This window comes from Anolis sagrei, chromosome 2, assembly GCF_037176765.1.
Source record: "Anolis sagrei isolate rAnoSag1 chromosome 2, rAnoSag1.mat, whole genome shotgun sequence".
NCBI lineage: Eukaryota > Metazoa > Chordata > Lepidosauria > Squamata > Dactyloidae > Anolis > Anolis sagrei.
Window position 1 is genome coordinate 250,111,857 of NC_090022.1, and position 18,746 is coordinate 250,130,602.

Genomic DNA, 18,746 nt, shown 5'->3' on the forward strand with positions numbered 1-18,746 from the left:
GATTTAACGAAGCAGAATAACTCAGTTTCACCTTCTAGGTAATTTGAAAATGTTCATGCTAAAGTTTGAAAGGTGCACAAAGCGTGGAAAGGAAGAAAAATAAATGAGAGTTCATGCATTTTTAATAAAACCAAGTGATGCTTCACCACATGTTACCTTTCTAAGTGGAATGAAAGTGTCAATGATTGCTCCAGTTGAAAAGTTCATCACAAATGCTTGCAGTGGCTCCTTGTCTCCAGGGTAAGGCTTTCCATTAACTGCGAACAGCAGACCTCCTACAAACATACATTCATTCTTTAGTGATCTGCATGTGGTGAGTGTATTCTTCCTTTTCACAACAAGGTCGAAGCACAACAATGAATGGAAGGGAAAGGTTGTCTTAGAGTCAGTCAACTACCAACTACAGGGCCTTATGATCTTCTGTAACAGTTGTTCAATACTGAGAATAGGATTCAGATCTCACTCAACAACGCAATACAACTATTTCACAGCAACCCGAGTTAGGAAACACTGGTGAAAAATTAGGAAGACAGGGCTCATGGAGATGAAAGAACTGACCCAAAAGGAGAGTGGAACCTTGTGTAAGTGTTTTAGAAAAATAGCATTCTTTCCTGTGTTGCTGTGAGTTTTCCGGGCTGTAAGGCCATTCTTTCCTGGTGTTTCACCCACATCTATGGCAGGCATCCTCAGAGGTTGTGAGGTATATTGGAAACTGGACAAGGAAGGTTTATATATCTATGGGGTGGGAGAAAGAACTTTTGTCTGTTGGAGGCAAGTGTTAATGTTGCAATTAATCACCTTGATTAACATCGCAAAACCTTGTAAATAAAGAACAACACTCTGAAAACAGGGGAATTCCAGAAATAAAACAATCAGGGCCAGCTAACACCTCCCAACAAAAGATTCCCCCAGGCAGGAACCAGCAAGTCCTTAAAGATGCAAGGCTTTGCAATGCTAATCAAGGTAATTAATTGCAACATTCACACTTGCCTCCAAGAGACAAGAGTTCTTTCTCCCACCCTGGACTTCCCTTGTCTAGTTTCCAATATACCTCACAACCTTTGAGGATGTCTGCCACAGATGTGGGAGAAACATCAGGAGAGAATGTTTCTGGAACATAGCCATACAGCCTGGAAAGCTCACAGAAATCCAGTGATTCCAGCCATGAAAGCCTTTGACAACATATTCTTTCCTGAGTTACTTAGGATCTGAGCCATAATATATACTGAAAATATTCATGCTGTAATAAAGCTTGTTCACTCCAGGAGTAGGAAAAAAATGTTGATAATGTTTGACTAAACCAAGGGATGAAGCAGTGGGTGTATGAATAAGACCTTTGTGAACTTTAATAAAGGAGAAAGGGTTGTTGTAGTAAAGGTAAATATTAAAAAGGCAGCAGGGTCACAGTGTATTTTAGACTGAAATCAGTAACAGGTAATTTATTAAAAGAAACATGCATAAAGACTTGAATTAACAATACTCAAAAGCTTCATTGGTTATCATAATTTTTCTCTGTTGTATTCTAATAAAACCAATGGCTCACTTGCCGCCAATCTTCAATGTGTAGGCAGTATCTCTCATTTGGAACACCAGAATAGTAACATTTGTTCTTTGCCTTTTTGTACCTTTAAATAATTATTTACAATTACCTTCTAATGACTAACGTCTATATTCAGGCAATTCTTAACTCTCCAGCAGAGATCTTTTCTTGATAGAAAAAGATCTCCCTAAAGAGAAACGACCGACACTAATGGAATATTTTTTCATTTCCCCCTGTTTTCTTACATTGTTCTTATGTAGTCTAAGAAACGGCTTCAGGCAAGGTGTGCCTTTACCTCTTACACTACTAACAACTGATGCAAGAGTTCTATAACTTGAATGCACAACATACATTTCTCAGTCTTGAAATGCAGCTGCAGGCTAAGAGTGGAGATTTAGATTAGGGGCGCTTCACCGGGGAAGGCAGAACATAGCCCTATGTTCTCACATTACAATTCTCTCCTTTAAGCTTTGCTTATTAACTGAGACATTTTATCTCTAATATTCTCATACTCATGTCAAGATCTGTAATTTCTTCCTCTACTGAAGTAGAAATATTTTGCTGTTTTCTGTAATAACACTTGAAATAGCTTTTGGAATTTACAGTCACCAATGAAATAGCTACACATGTATTTATAAACAAGGACATTCATTTATTATTGCCTTCCATTTTATACAGTTAACTATCAAAAATGAGGGGATGTTGGTGTGAGAGGGAAAGAGATGAAACCTTCTTATATATAAGAAAAACAGGGTAAAACCATAATAACATAATATGAGCTCTCATTATTTTTTTAGAAATAACTTTAGTTTCACATTGGAAATACTTTCACATTCTCACAACAGTTCCATTTGATTTTCATTTCTCAACATTAAGATTGGCACCAGAATAACAAAAACAAGAGTAAAATGGGGCGGGTGGGGGACAGGACTGAATGAATTGCAGCAAAAAAAGAAAAAAAGTGAAACAACAGTCTTATAGCCTACTATAAGAGAATGTCAAATTAAAAAGGGCTTTCACATCGGAAATGCTTCACATTCTCACAACAGTTCCATTTGATTTTCCTTTCTTGATTATTGTATTTTCTTTGCTGTTTTATTTTCATAATTTTAAGTACACTTCTGTATTATGCACATTACTTAAGACTTGGAAACTCTCTCTTTTCCCCTCTATTTGAAACATGCTCTGCCTAAATTTGGTGTTAAAGAATCAAAGCTTTTATTAAATACAATTAAAACATTTCAACCATATTAAATCGTGAGAATAAGCTTAAAGGGAGCACAGAGAGGATCAGACAGCAACAGAAGTCTTTGCACTTCAAAGTAATGCATTAATTATCTTAGTCATTTCCTACATTAAAATATCTAAAGGCGACAACTTCTGCTGTCACAAGAAAGAGAGATTTCAAGTATGAATCTATATTTTAAAAGTCAATACCTGGAGCATAGGAAATGGCAAACACCTCTCTTCCAAATGATGGATGTCTGATTTCTTTAACAAATTGTCCAGTTTCTGTCTTAAAACATTGAATCCGACCATTTTCTCTGTCAGCTACACACAGTTGACCAAAATCGGAAACAAGCGTTAAACTGTGGGGGATGCGGAACTGGCTCGGTTTAGCTTGACCTATGGAAGGCTCTGAAAAAGAAATGTCAGTTTAAGGACCAATAAATCTGAACATAATGATTTTGTGGTCAAAAATATTTCATTACTGGCTTGAGTATCCAATGTTGCCAAAATTATTTGAAAAAGTCATTTTTTTATTTTACAAAATGCATAAGGTTGTGGGTGAACCAAAACTCACATCATGCCAAGTTAAACCCCTGAAACTCCATCAGTAGTTAAAGTTTTTCATGTTGGACAAGTTTGCTCTAGATGCATCATTGGTGGGGTTCAGTGTGATCTCTGGCTGCAGGATAAACTACAGCTCCCACTGTGGTGTGTCAGTCCCCCCAAATCTCTCCAATAAGTTCAGTTAGTCATAGGGGTTCTGTGTGCCAAGTTTGGTCCAGATCCGTCATCGATGGTGGTCACAGTATCTGTGGATGTAATTGAACGACAACTTCCAATAATGAAGGTCAGTTCCTCGCAAACCCCTCCAGTATTTTCAGCTGGTCATGGTGGTTCTGTGTTTAGGTCCATGACAATTGTTGGTGGAGTCCAGAGTGGTCTTTGATTGCAGGTGAACTATACATCCCAGTACCTAGAATGGCTATAAATCGAGATGAATCCGCCCCCCCCCCAAACCTCTCCAGTATTTTTCTTAGATCAATGGGGTTTTGCATGCCAAATTTGGTCCGAGTTATTGTCAGTGGGGGACACAGTGCTCTGACTTGATGAAGGGTGAACTATGATTTCCATCATGTAAAGTCAATCCCCCAAACTCCTCCAGTATGTTTAGTTGCTGATTAGTTCTGCTCTGTTTGTTGTGCAGACAGAGTTGAAAAGAGTAGAAAAGGGTTAAAGGAGAGGCAATGGGTGGGATCATGCAAATTTTACATCAATGGAGAGATACGTAAAATCTAGGATGAAATTGTCCCTGAATGAAAGCATTCCTTGGGTGGTGGGCAGTATGGTGTTTGGGGAGGAACTTGGCAGGGGTTGGGCTACATGTTCACTATAACCGGAAATGTCATTGTAGAGATTGGTGTCTCCTGAGTGGTGGGAGCAATAGCTGTTTGTGGAGGCAGGAGGTTGTCTGTGTAAGTGGACACTCTAAGTAGCCACATACACGCACACATATTTTCACATTTATATGTGTATAGATAAGTTAAAACAACGCCAAAATATAAACCTGAAATTCATTTCTGTTTGACTACAGCAAATATCAAACTATACACTGGTTACACCCAGTTTCCTAGTCACATTTAGGGATGAAGAACTGAATCTCATTTTCATTTCAAATAAATATTGCATGAAGAACTTGTTATATTTAGCAAAAAAATAATAACCCAGTGCCTTTTACACAAGATAAGAAGCAGATACAAACAAAATACTGTCCATAATATATGAACTTCCTATACGGAGGGGATTTTGTATAGGAAACATGTATGTGAAGTTTGGAGAGACTTCCTAAACATAGCAATCCACTTTAGAACATGATCTTAAACCCACAGACAGTTAAGTCTAATTGATTTCAGTTGGAGTTGGCTTAACTTCTTGACTACATCTTGACTACACTTTAATAAACCATTGAGAGAAAAATCAGAAAAATAATAGCTTTCTATTCAGTACCTTCGCCCCACTGTGCGATGAACATTCCGGTTGGAGAAAACTTAAGAATACGACTATTACAGTACCCATCAGACACATAAAAGTTGCCAGTAATTGGATCCACTTCTACATCTGTTGGTTGGCAGAAATGATTTCTGTCGCTTCCAGGTTGAAATGCCTTCCCTAGAGTCAACAAAGGAGATTCTACACCATGTGGTCCTAGTTTGAATACCTATTGATGTAGATGGATAAAAATTGGTTATTTAATTGTATATTAGAGCCAGGCAAAGATAAAAAGTTATATTTTATAGGAAATACCACATGCCTTTCTGTTACAACAGTGCTTCTCAGGGTGTCTCATGTGGGAGACAAGTAATTAGTACGCCAGGGACTAGTATTATAGTTGTCACTATTGGCTAAATTTTGTCTATTTTTCTTGGAAACTTTCCAGGAATTGATAAGTGTTGCCCTGAGTGTAGGAACTGGTTCAGGGACCACCATTTTGGATAGCACTGCTCTAGAAAGTATTTTTCTGTAGATAACTATATATACAGTAACATTCATGAATCTAATTAGAAATCCATCACCATTGAGGTAATTGAGGTAATTCAGTAGTGTGTCTGCATAAAATGTCAAGCCATGATTGCTACACTAAGTGGAACATTTTGCAAATATTCCACTGCCCTGAGAAAAATGAGGCTGTCAAGTTGTTAATAATACACAGAAGCTAGTTAAATCTAGAATTGCAGAGTTAGTGCAGTACTTTGGGAGTCAGTTCTGCATACCTGATGAAGAGCTACATCCGTCACCCAATAGTTGCCATTATTATCTATACTCAAGCCATGTGGTAAATAAAATCTGAGAACAAAATAAATAAAAACTGTATTAAGAGGGGGGAGGGTGGTCAATGCAGAATAATTTGTTCTATTCAGTCATCATACTGGCTGTAGCCTGAGGCTTTTATTATTACAGGATAAATGTTTTGCTTGTGCAAATTTCTTGAAATTACATGTTCTTGCCTCTATCCTCCCTTCAATCTTCTCCCATTAATATGTCCATTCCTAAGTAATGGATTGGATTCAATGCTACCATCAAAATTCATACCTGGGCAAAATTCAGAATGTAGCATTTTTCTAGACCATATTTTTGTATATATGTAGACCATACTTCTATACAGAGTGCAAATGTCCTTAGCAACATATAATACTTGATATTTTTCCAAAAATGTATGCATTTTTAACAGGATTAAATATTCCAGTAATAGAGATGTGAGACAAAATTAAAATAATTTTTTAAGTGAGCTTTGCAACTCTGTGCTCCAACAATGCGTGAAGTACATTGCTCCCAGGGATGACAATTTGAACAGTTTACATAAAATAGCAATTAAATATTAAATTTGCAACTCTGGTTACATTATTATGATAACATTTATTCTTCCCATCAGCTACAATAGCAGATGTCAACTAGATATCTTCAAGTTGAAGAGCATGTAAATGTTACACAAACTGGTGGCAAGTATCTCAGACCATTACTATTCTTCCTAAGGTAAAAACTGATCCACAATACTGAATCCGGACTATTTCACTTTTTCCAAAATGAAAGAATGGCCTATCTAGTTTTTCCTCCTTATGAGGGTAAGAGAATATTTATTTTCAGTATGAATTAGTGTCAATTTGAGAGAGTAAACAGCCGCAAAGACCAGAATGAGCAACAGTTGTTTCTAAACAATGACAACAAATAATAAAAAGGTTTGCAATGAAAAGTTTGCATCATGTATATCAAAATGCAGAACTTGTCTATTTTTGGAATATATTAATATCTTAAATGGTAAAGAAGACTTACAGATTTTTTCCTGTGGAATGAAGAATTGCTGAATTGTTAGGATCTAGTACAAGAATTGTACTTTCTTTAATAGGTCCAAGTCCCTTTTGTTGATAAACATAATTATCGTCAAAAGAGCTAAAGAGAAAACAAATAAAGCATTTAATGTGGAAAGTACTAAGTTAGACATATCAGTGCCCAATAAAAACTCTGCAGAAGATGTCACAGCTATAACCATACAAACATTTCAAACAGTGTAGCTGTCCAAGTACTCAGCTGTGGCTTTGGCAATGCTGTGCTGATTGGCCTGGGGATTTCTCGCATGATAAGGATTTATTTTCTGGCATAACAACATTGGCATTAGGTTAACAGCATCTGTTTCACCATAAGTGTATAGACACCCTTTCACACATTTGGATATAAGGATCTGGGGAATGGACTAGGATTTTTACACTAGCATTAGAAGAAAAACAGCAGCACATATATGACACCTTTTTAAAACCATACACAAAGAAAGCCACTGATTAGAACAAAGCTCCAGCTAACCAAATCAGGTTGAAATGAAAGGCAGCTATTCTACAAATCAGAATGTATTGGATGCAGCAAAGAGGAAGACTACTTCTGCCCCAGGATCCTGCCTCATGGGAATAATTCAGTTTTGTGGTTACTTCAAGAGACAGTCATAGAGAGAAAGAGGTGACTTTATCCACTCATTGTCCTGCCAATTACTTTGGCATGTAGTATTTGAATGTATTGCTTTAAAAATTATTTAAATTATCTTTTTTCAAATTCCCAGCTCTATGAAAGTACAAATATGTATTGTCGAAGACTTTCATGGCCAGAATCACTGGGTTGTTGTAAGTTTTTCGGGCTATATGGCCATATTGTAGAAGCATTCCCTCCTGACGTTTTGCCTGCATCTATGGCTGTATAGCCCAAAAATATCGTCATATACCCGAAAAATCTACAACAAAAAATAAGTGAAATTTGTGACACTGGACAGAATAATTACTGATCGTGTGACATATGCATTATCAGTCCCATCTTATGACTGTATGAATTATCATGAAACAGATTTGACTCTGGTTTTAACTTCCCCAGTTTTTTTTTTAAAAAAAATCACTGAATTTATCTATTTTTTTGTTAAAATAATTCACAAAATAATTAACTTGGTTTAAGTGCACAAATGGAATATTAGCTCTAGAAATGAAAAAAATGTAGTTTTGAGGGCTTCTTTCATTTTAGAACTTTTTGGTGAAAAGTCTGCGAACCTTTTTTTTTACACAAAGGTAGTGCTTTTGAACTGTGGTTTTGGAGGAAAATTCTGAGAGTGCCTTGGACTGCCAGAAGATCCAACCAGTCCATACTTCAGGAAATAAAGCCCAATTGCTTGTTGGAGGGAATGATGTTAGAGGCAAAGATGAAGTACTTGGCCACATCATGAGAAGATAGGAAAGCTTAAAGAAGACAATGATGCTTGGAAAAATGGAAGGAAAAGGGAAGAGGGGCCGACCAAGGGCAAGATGGATGGATGGTATCCTTGAAGTGGCTGGCTTGACTCTGAAGGAGCTGGGGATGGTGACGGCCGACAGGGAGCTCTGGTGTGGACTAGTCCATGAGTTCATGAAGAGTCGGAAGTGACTGAACACATAAACAACAACAAAGTGATTTTGTGTTTTTTTAAAAGGTATGTATTGTGCAATGTACCTTTGTTGGTGCAAAACACTGGATAGGCAAACTGCCCAAACTTTTTGTGTTCCCCCAATTCTTGCACATTTTTTTTGCTAAATGTTATCATACTTGTAAATATGTATTTTCTTATGGGGTGTCTCCAGATGTAGAGGCACCCTGCTTCAGCAAACATTTAAAACGTTCTTGCACATTATTGCAGCGTAACAGTTCTACTGGCCTCCCTCTTCCCCACAATGATTTGTTTCTCAGACAGAGCGATTCCCTGAGGGTTCTATTCTCACTTTTTAGTTTTCTGATATACCTGTCTATTGTCAGAAATGCACTGGACACACTTGTCATATGTGATAAGGCGATCCAATTGACTTGAATAGATTGGGTTACTTAACAGCTACTTAAAAAAACATTTAGCTAATCTCAGTGAAATTTGATCCATATACTGACTTTTCACAAAACCCAGTTAATCCAACTGATTCTCGGTTATTTGTTTTCTCCTGACTTATAAATCTTGGGGAAAAAATTGCTCTACTTCTCCCCAATTTTTATATATAGAAACTCTTATGCTAGTATGATGACAACTTACCATATATACTCAAGTATAAGCCAACCCTAATATAAGCCAAGGCACCTAATTTTACCACAAAAACTGGGAAAATGTATTGACTCGAGTATAAGGCAAGGGTGGGAAATGCAGTAGCTACTGGCAAATTTCAAAATAAAAATAGATACCAATAAAATTACATTAATTGAGGCATCAGTAGGTTAAACGTTTTTGAATATTTATATAAAACTGTAATTTAAGATAAGACTGTCCAACTTTGATTAAACTATTATTCTAACCATTTTCAATGTAAATGTGCTTATGTATCCTTCCAATAATAATAGAGTAAAATAATAGAAATACAATAGCAGTAATAATAGCGTAAAATAATAGATGTAATGATAACAATAATAAAGTAAAATAATAAATAATTATAATAATAGAGTAAAATAATAAATGTAATAAGAGTAAAATAATAAAATAAAAGAGTAAAGAATAATAAATGTAATGCCCGTACTAGAGAAGAAGAATAAATGTAATAAAAATAATAACAGAGTAAAATAATGTATTTATTTATTTACAGTATTTGTATAATAAATGTAATAACAACAACAACAACAACAACAACAGAGTAAAACAATAAATAACTTTGACTTGAGTATAAGCTGAGGGGGGCTTTTTCGGGCTAAAAAAGGGCTGAAAAACTCAGGTTGTACTCAACTATATAGGTACTTAAAACAAACAAACTAAAATCAGCAAATCGATAGAAACACTTTGCTGTCTTTTTCGTTATAATTACTTGTTCTGATATTGCTACCTCTTGAACAGACTCCTTGGAAACTATGTAATGTTTGACTTAAATAAATAAATAAATATGTACAAACAGCTTTAAGCAGAGGACAGAAACAAATATGCTGTGTATCTATGCATTAAATACCAACAGTCCCGCAACCATTCAATTCATTATTACCAAATTGGCAATACATGGATGAACTCCAACTCTACCTAGACAAGACTAATTAACAAAATTAGGTAAGAAGAGCATTAAGTCACAGAAGCAATGAAGATGCTGGTGGAGAAGCTGGAGATATATCCAAATAAGGTGCAAGAAACTATCAATGGGGCAACGATTACCTCAAAATTCCAGATCAGATTTTTAAAAACAGAAGGTCTACTTGCTAACTTTTAATGTGTGTATGAAACAAATTATTAACCCTATACATCACCACAATAAAAGAGTGGAATTTCCATGAAATATTTATATTACTGCTTTCTGTTATGAAAAGTGGTAGATCAGTTTGTACTTCATTGATTAATACATTGATTTCATTATTAAAACAATCTGCAAATGAAATCTTAAGTACTCTGAAATTAAAAATATCCATCATACACCTAGTGGATCTGTTGGGAATACCTTTTATTTGCTCTGTGAAGCCATAAACATTTCAAAAAAGCTTTCACTTTATTACAATTGCACTAAGGCAAAGCAAATCCCAAATGATGGTTTTGGAGTTCTGTCATTTCTTTGTTGGGCTACCTGCTGGGGACAAATCACCACATGGGTGAGTAACATAGATATGGTGGGAACAATGGGAGCAACCTGGGGGTTGTGAGGTCCCTTGTACAAAACCAAGAACAACAACTGTTTTGTAGTGCAGTCTCTAGTATTATTTTTTCTCAAATTATCTGAAACTTGAGTCTAGGATAAAACATACAGCTAATTTCTTAGGATCTGCACACAAAAACAATCTGCAGCATAAGAACAGTTAATAACCTTATTGGTTTGTAACAGAGATCTGCCTGGTTCAGCTTTTGCTTTCCACAGAGGACAACCAAATGTCCACTAAACGCTTGTAAACAGGATTTGTAAATCCGTTGAAGTGTTCGAAAGTAGGGAGTTATATGTTCTCTATAAAAATTTACAATATACTGAGAGATAGTAGACTAGGATAGTTTCCAGCTTAGTAATAATTAACGTAAGTCCCATTAATTTCTATATGTCTTTTCTTGACTATACTGGGACTGAATTAAAACATTCGTATTTCTGTGAGAAAAGCTTATTATGGAAACACACACAATTTTCAAAAGAGCTAATGAAAATACACTTTTTAGGTTAACAGTTAGGTTAAAATACACTTTTTAGGTGGGAACAGAGCCGCTGTTTGTGAGCTGCTTTGAGTCTCTGTATGGAGCCTCCACCACCCTGGAGGGTGGTGGAGTCTCCTTCTTTAGAGGCTTTTAAACAAGGGCTGGATGGCCATCTGTCAGGGGTGCTCTGAATGTGATTTTCCTGCTTCTTGGGGTTGGACTGAATGGCCCACAAGATCTCTTCCAATTCTATGATTCTATGAATCTATAAATAAATAAATAAAGCTTCCAACAGTGTCTTCATAGGCTGTATTCTGAGAAACACACAAGAAAAAATGTATTCCAATGCTTCAATTTAAGCAATGTCCGTATTTCTTCAACTGTAAGAGGCCATTGATTGTAAGACACACCCTAATTTCAATACCAACATCACCAAAAACATATAAAATACACCTGCCACACCATTTTAGAGATGTTTATATAGGTAAGAAAGTGTGTCTTAGAACTGAAGAAGTACAGTACTTGTGCCAAATCCAAAGCTGCACTACTAAAATAAGAAGAGTAGGGGAGACTATTATGAGGAATACTTGGAGGAACGTAACTAATACTAGATCATATGCTTACTGTTCAACTGTTTAATGTTCTCAAACAGCTTGTCGCATTTACTAGTAGAGATATACAGCTTTAATGTTCATCTATTATTAATAGATTGCTCCCATTTCATGCAGAGCCTGAAGCACTGATAATTTGTTTGCCTCTTCCTTGTTGTATGACGGAGAAGCAATCAACCAGCAAGAATGAGGAGGGTTCCTAAGGCCAATAATTGAGTACATTTATGACATTACACCCAATTAATAACTCTGCATTAATTTTATGATTATGTACATATATTTAGGCAGGACTGATAAGAAATTCTTTCCTCAAGAGAGGAAGAACAGGTAAAGCTATACTTTCTGATAATTAACATTTGCCCCTGATTTGGTTCCCTTATTAGTGATACAAACTTGAATACACAGAGATTACTTATTCAAAAAAGTCTTCCCAATTTAAGACAAATGTTTACTGCAAAAATGACATGGAATTTGATTTACACTACTACTAACATATATAGTGATGCTACAATGTACAACATTAAACATTACTTCCATTTTGTAGATCTATTTCTAGCAAGTATGGCAACCCACTTTACTAGAATTCTTTTATTTGAGTATGATCATGTTATTAGGGAATATATGATAGTAAAATCATGATATATGTGAAGTTAAAAAACCCTGCACATTTGAGAACCAGATTAATAACCTATTACATTGGTAAGTCTAATATCATAAAGTCTGAGGAATATCTTTGTAGTGTGTACATTGTTTGTGCCTGTCTTAGTGTGTAATATGCTTCCCTTTTATAAAGCTGCTAAGTATCAAGATTTTCAAGTGTGATAAAATACAAGGCAACCAAGTGAGATATATGTTGTTAATATAACAATTTTTGAACAATCTATGTGTTCCAAAGGTAGATACATTCTTTCAGTCTGAAGGCAAAATTTAATTTGGAAGATGTTCTTGGGGTCGGGATGGTCATGATGGGTGTGCCAAAAGCAAATTGGAATAGGATGGAGAATCCCTCAAATGGCAGCATATTTTAGTTTAAAATATGCTTGTTCCAATAACTAAGTCTCAGGAAATGTACTTCAGCCTTTTAAAAGCTCTAGAGAATATCTAGACAGTGAGCCAACAATGTGATGTGGCAGCTAAGAAAGCCTATGGGATTTTGGCCTGCATATATAGGAGTATAGTGCCTAGATTCAGGGGAGTCATGCTACCCTGCTATTCTGCCTTGTTCAGACCACACTTGGAAGAGATGTTGATAAGCTGGAGTGTGTCTAGAGGAGGTCGACTAAAATGACCAAGGGTTTGGAGAACAAGCCCTATGAGGAGCGCTTAAAGAGCTGGGCATGTTTAGTCTGAAGAAGAGAAGGCTGAGAGGAGACATGAAGGCCATGTATAAATATGTGAGGGAAAGTCATAGGGAGGAGGTTGTTTTCTGCTGTTTTCTGAGACTAGGACTCAGAATAGTGGCTTCAAACTACTGGAAAGGAGATTCCACATGAACATTAGGAAGAACTTCCTAACTGTGAGAGCTGTTCAGCAGTGGAAGTCTATGCCTTGAAGTGTTGTGGAGGCTCCTTCTTTGGAGGCTTTGAAGCAGGGGCTGGGTGGCCATCTGTCGGGGGTGTCTGAATGCAAATTTCCTGCTTCTAGACAGGGGCTTGGACTGGATAGTCCATGAGATCTCTTCCAACTTCATGATTCTATGAGTCTATCTAGACAGTACAAAATTATGATATCAGAGGACAAAGCAAGGTCAGTGGGAAACTCTAGAGAGCTAAATTGGAACCGAGAATGGCCAGATTCAGCCCAAGGACCCATGGGTCTCCACCCCTGATGTGTTCTATACTAGGTTGTAATCAGTATAATCCTACAGATAAAGATAAATATAATCCTGAGTACAACAAAGCTATAAAACCCGTATTTATCTGAATCTGACATTCTCACTGAACATCACAAAAAACAATATCACCTTCTAAATCCAGAATATCTATAACAACTATCCAATTAAAGCCTTTAAGAGTAAACACTACTTTTACAAAAGAAAGTGTTATTTCCTTCAGCAATTGTAGCTGCAAAACAATCTGCCACTAAAATATAGCATTTGGAGATACTGTTAGGCCAATTGAGAATGTGCCTAAATAATAGTTTTTGTTTTTGTTTTAAATCTACTTATGTCTCAGACATATGGGAAGTGGCTGGCAGTTATATGAGTTTAAAAGCAAAAATACCATGCTGATGGATGCTAAACAGTCTCTTCCTCTACATTCCCCCAAAACAACCCTGAAGGCTCTTTCCTCAGCCAACATACCAGAAATGAGCCTAGCTAAGACAATGTGCTTGGGAAGACAGGAACCAACTAAAGTGAATGCATGACTTTTAAAAATTCACAATACATGTCACATTTATTTTTACAGCCATGCCCAATACTTCACAATGCAGTTTCTAACATATGGATCTAACTATATCATGTCCACTTTAGCCTCAAGACTTGAACACTCTGGGTTTAAAGAATCATTATTCTTATTACTGTTTACCAGGGTAGAGTAGCATAACTGATTGTTAGACTGCATCTACTTTTAAAAATATGTTATTTTGAAGCATCTTCCAACACTAAAGCACTCATTATTATCAACATGACCAAAAATATGTCCTATTTGTCCTAAAATCTAAAAAAAAATCATAAGCTTCTTTGTAACAAATTCAACAAAATAAAAATACAAACATGTACACACATAATTATGAGCAGAGACTGTGTCTTGCTTAAGTGGACATTCCACGTACGTCCAAACCTGTATATGTGATGGGATAAAATCTTTCTTAGGCTAACCATCAACTGGTATTGAAATGATCATACATCTTTTCACAAACTGTGTTTCAAGCTCAAACATTTACTAAAATAAATCAGATATGTCCAATAATCCGCCTAAAGCTTCCACCAATATGGCAATTCCATCCTGCTCCCCATTTTAAAACAGTGTTTCCCAACCTTTTTTTGACCAGGGACCACTTTGACCAGAGACCTCTTTGACCAGAGACCACTCTCCAACAGAACCCCAAAAGGGTTCTGAATCAGTTTTTGGTCAACTTTAGATTCGGTTTGATTATTTGGGATGCTGATTCAAAAAATTGCATTGGATAGACCACATCAGCTCCAGTTTCCGATACAGAATATATGCCACTCAGTAGTCCCCATCTGCTCACCCACAGAAAACCATATTCAATAATCTAGAGCTGATGTGGTATATCCAATGCAATTTTCTGAATCATCACCACAAATAACTCCAGATACAGAACTAAAAACATGGAGAGGCTCTGCCCACAGGGAGGGAGGGAGAAAAAGCTGCAGTCAGGAGGCTTGTTGTTGTGCCTTTCATGGATAATCAGCCTCTCCCCTCCCGATATCCCCGTTGCCTTGGCACTATAAGAGGGCTTCACGAGACCAGTTGCTCTTGATGCAACAGTGTAGTAACCATGAGGCTGAGGACCATATTTTAGTTCTTGGGAACCACTTATTTAAAACCTGCCAGGAAATGTTTTTTTAAAAAAAATAGTTTAATATGAAAAGCATTAAAACCTTCCTTATTCACTGGAAAGGGGCAATACAGGTTGAAAAAACAGACAGAAGTACTAAAGAACACAGAAATATTTTTCTTACTTTGCATCCCAGACGTGATCACCTCTGTGGAAGACGACTAAGTTACTGTTAGGATCCAAGGCCAGCCCAGAAACCTGGCCCAGCTTGAGGTTTACTCCAGGCCAATCAGCTATTTCTTCTATTTTTAAATCTGAAATCATATGTTATAATAATATATGAATAAAATATTTTTTCATCATACATTGTGTTAATAAATGATCTCTTTTAAAAAGCAAACAGTGTACTGTTTTAAATCTGCACACAGCACTTGAAAAATATTAGACACATTACAAAAACAATAATAGGGATGTACTTTTAATATTATGTTACATTTACCCAATTTCAATATGCATGTGGAAAGGTGAGTTTAGTGGAATACCTATAAGATGCACCCTTTCAAAACAGTACAGGAGAAGCATAAAATAATGTTTGCCTTACTGGAGATGGATATTACTCTTGGGATGAAATGTATTACAAAAGGAGACACAGATGTTATTTTAGTTACGCGCAACCAAAATTGAACTGACCATAACAATCAAACACAGAACAATGTATTATGCATGTGTATTTGGAAATACCCCCCACTGATGGAAATGGAACATAGAAATTCAGTCAATCCAAGCATATAAACATGCATGTCATTTTTCACTGTTGGATATTTAACCTTTGACCTCCATTCCCCACTCTCTCCCAGAAGGGAAAGGTGAAAAAACACATCAATCCCCAGCAGATTTGCAGTATTTAACAGCCATCTGTCATACACAGTATTCACAAAACTCCTTTTCACAGTCCCTTTTTAAGGTAGCAATGGCTAATTTAAAGAGCTAGATGCCTATGTAAAAATTTCAGCAGTTCTGAATTATGACCATTTAAACGTAACATCCATTATGCTTCCTAAAATGCAAAGTGGAAACACTTTTTTTCAAAATCCACTGCAAAGTGTAGTCTAACACAGGCATTCAGCTGCAATTTGATGTAACGAAAAGGATAAACTCTAACGTGGTAGAAAACTAGATGATAAATGGAAAGAAAGACAGATAAATGATAAAAGTAAGCAAGACAAAGGAACCAAAAGTCAAACAATATTATGCAAATGCTATCACAGACCAAAGACCAATGTTATTTTAAAAGCTTCAGATGAAATCTGCCCACAAAAAGGAGGTTTGTTTTTGTAATCAGGATTTTTGAACAAGGATAAAGTCAAACCTGGATTTCCTGTTCTGTTTGATTACAACTGAAAGCCAAAATGTCCCCAAATAAGGGGTTGACTACACATTTAGTCTGGATCTACACTGTAGAAATTGAATTATATGGCCAGTGTAGACCCATATAATGCAGTTTAACGGCACTGAACTGTCTAAGGCTGCAGCTGCACTGACCATATAATGCAATTTCAAACTGCATTATATGGCAGTGTGGATCCAGCTTTAGATGCAAACAGCATGAATAACAGGGACACTTTCATCCCTTTCCTCTTCATGGCAATCACTCCTAAAATGCCAAGGGAATCACTGCATAGATGGCTATGTGGGGAAAGCAACGAAGATGGAATCACAAAAATCACAAGGAAGCAGCTTTCATGAATCCTTGACTGGTAGGTCCAACATCTAGCCCAATGCAAAGTTTAATTTCTAATATTTATCAATCCCTCTCTGTTTTGTTGGTTGGTTGTCAGAGGGAAATGAGCAACAATATAGGAAGAATAATATGATCTTGCGAACCTCTACTCAGAGGTAAGCTCCAATAATTTTATGGCTCTTTCTTACAGGAAAATGTGAAAAGGGTGGCAGTTTAAAGCGCTATTCCTAATGTCATTTAATGAAAAATGCAGATATAGATTAAGCATCCATTACTCGCAATGCCAAAATTGTCCAATGGGATGGGCTGAGAAAATGACACCTTTCCTGATAATTCAATGAGCACAAACTGTTTCATGCAATAACTTATTAAAATATTGTATGTAAAATTACTTGTGGGGTGTTGAAAATCTCCAGCACCCCAAACACTTCTGATCCCAAACATTTTGGATAAGAGATGCTCAACCTGTACATTTTAATGAACTTCCTTATATACTAAATCAGTAGTTCTCAACCTGTGGGTCCCCAGATGTTTTCGCCTTCAATTCCCAGAGATCCTAACAGCTGGGATTTCTGGGAGTTGTAGGCCAAAACACCTGGGGACCCACAGGTTGAGAACCACTGTGCTAAATGTTTGATTTAAAATTGCATACATAGACACTTAGTTAATACTTGCTTTCCTTTTAAAATAGAGAAACATCATAATTAGGAAGATGGTGAATTATTTAAAATTTCAAGCAACACCATTTTTGCTGATGAATATGCAATATAAAAACACTAGCTATTGCTAATATTGTAAAGCTAATATACAAGCCAGCTGCTGTACATCCAATATTAATGTGAAGTACGTGCCACATGTAGGATTATGAAGGTTTTCAGGTTAGCCACAAAGACAATTTCAAAGTGGCCACTCTGCAATCAAAGCAACGGGTGGCTTCTAAGTCATTTCTATGTGGACCTTTGTTCAGCCAACTATAGTCAATGTTGGGATAAATCTTCTCAGACTGTAAACCAAATGATATATTGATTCAACTCAGATGTCAAGCCGAGGCACACTTAAATAAACTTAATCTATGGCATTACATAATGCCTGAACTGACAAAACTTAATTAGCAGTCAGTAACCAAACTAAAATCAGGACCTTCTATTTGAAGATGTACAAGCTCTAGTTCTTGATCAGGATGGTTTGGCATGGTGTCTGAATTTATAAGATTTATAAGATATAGTATTCCCTATGACTCAACCTTCAACTATTGCTGCATTAAAGAAATGGGGCTGAATTTTGAAGTCAAGTTAAGCTAGAAAGTAATATAGATAACATCTCTAAACTGAATTCTAAATATTGATTAGTAGAAGTAATTATTTGACCTGATGCCTGAACTGAAATATTTTTGGACTCTGCTAATGTAGGTAAATAATAATTATTTATCTAAGCAACTTGTATAATAAAACATGCAAAGGAAATACAGCTCTTTGTCTCCAATTCTTGGTCAAGCAAGAAAAGCTGAGGGCTTACCAACATCATAGCAAGTGAAACAGACCAACTGTAGTCAAGGTCTGTGCCCACCTTCTGTTTGCAGAAATTACTTTAGAAGTAATAACCACATTGACACGAAAGGGAATATATTAAATTGCAACAAATAACATAAAGTATTTTATTACTTGATAGGGCATTCAAAGGGAATAAAATCTTTCTGCTAAGATTTGATCACTCAGTTTAGCAAAACACGATGACCATTTTTAAAGCTCAGTTTTCAATTATATGGTAAAATGAGATATTATCAACATGTCTCATTATCAAATGAGAATGCAATAATATGAATGAAAAAGAACAGAACATTTAGTTATCAAGGAGATAGGATAGCTCACATGCACATAAGAAAAATACTTTTACGATAGACTTTAATACTAAGGCACTTCTTCAGTCCTGGCTGACTCTTACACAAACAAATGAATTTTTCATCAGTACATCTGGTGTAAGAAGAATGTGATATACCACTTTGGTTAAAAGAAACAAAGTCACACTGCACACACCATT

The 18,746-nt window shown here is 36.2% G+C and overlaps 1 protein-coding gene across 8 annotated transcripts in view; it reads right to left on the bottom strand.

Annotated features, from left to right (window-relative positions):
- Nucleotides 1-18,746, bottom strand: part of PAM (peptidylglycine alpha-amidating monooxygenase) — a 170,364-nt gene that overhangs the window by 16,134 nt on the left and 135,484 nt on the right. For all 8 annotated transcript variants that reach the window (XM_067464524.1, XM_067464525.1, XM_067464528.1 and 5 more), the window contains 6 exons: nucleotides 15,153-15,282; nucleotides 6,596-6,712; nucleotides 5,539-5,611; nucleotides 4,775-4,985; nucleotides 2,978-3,178; nucleotides 157-275 (listed from right to left, as the gene is read on the bottom strand). In XM_067464524.1, the coding sequence (XP_067320625.1) occupies nucleotides 157-275; nucleotides 2,978-3,178; nucleotides 4,775-4,985; nucleotides 5,539-5,611; nucleotides 6,596-6,712; nucleotides 15,153-15,282 (851 nt within the window). The remainder of the gene's footprint in view (nucleotides 1-156; nucleotides 276-2,977; nucleotides 3,179-4,774; nucleotides 4,986-5,538; nucleotides 5,612-6,595; nucleotides 6,713-15,152; nucleotides 15,283-18,746) is intronic.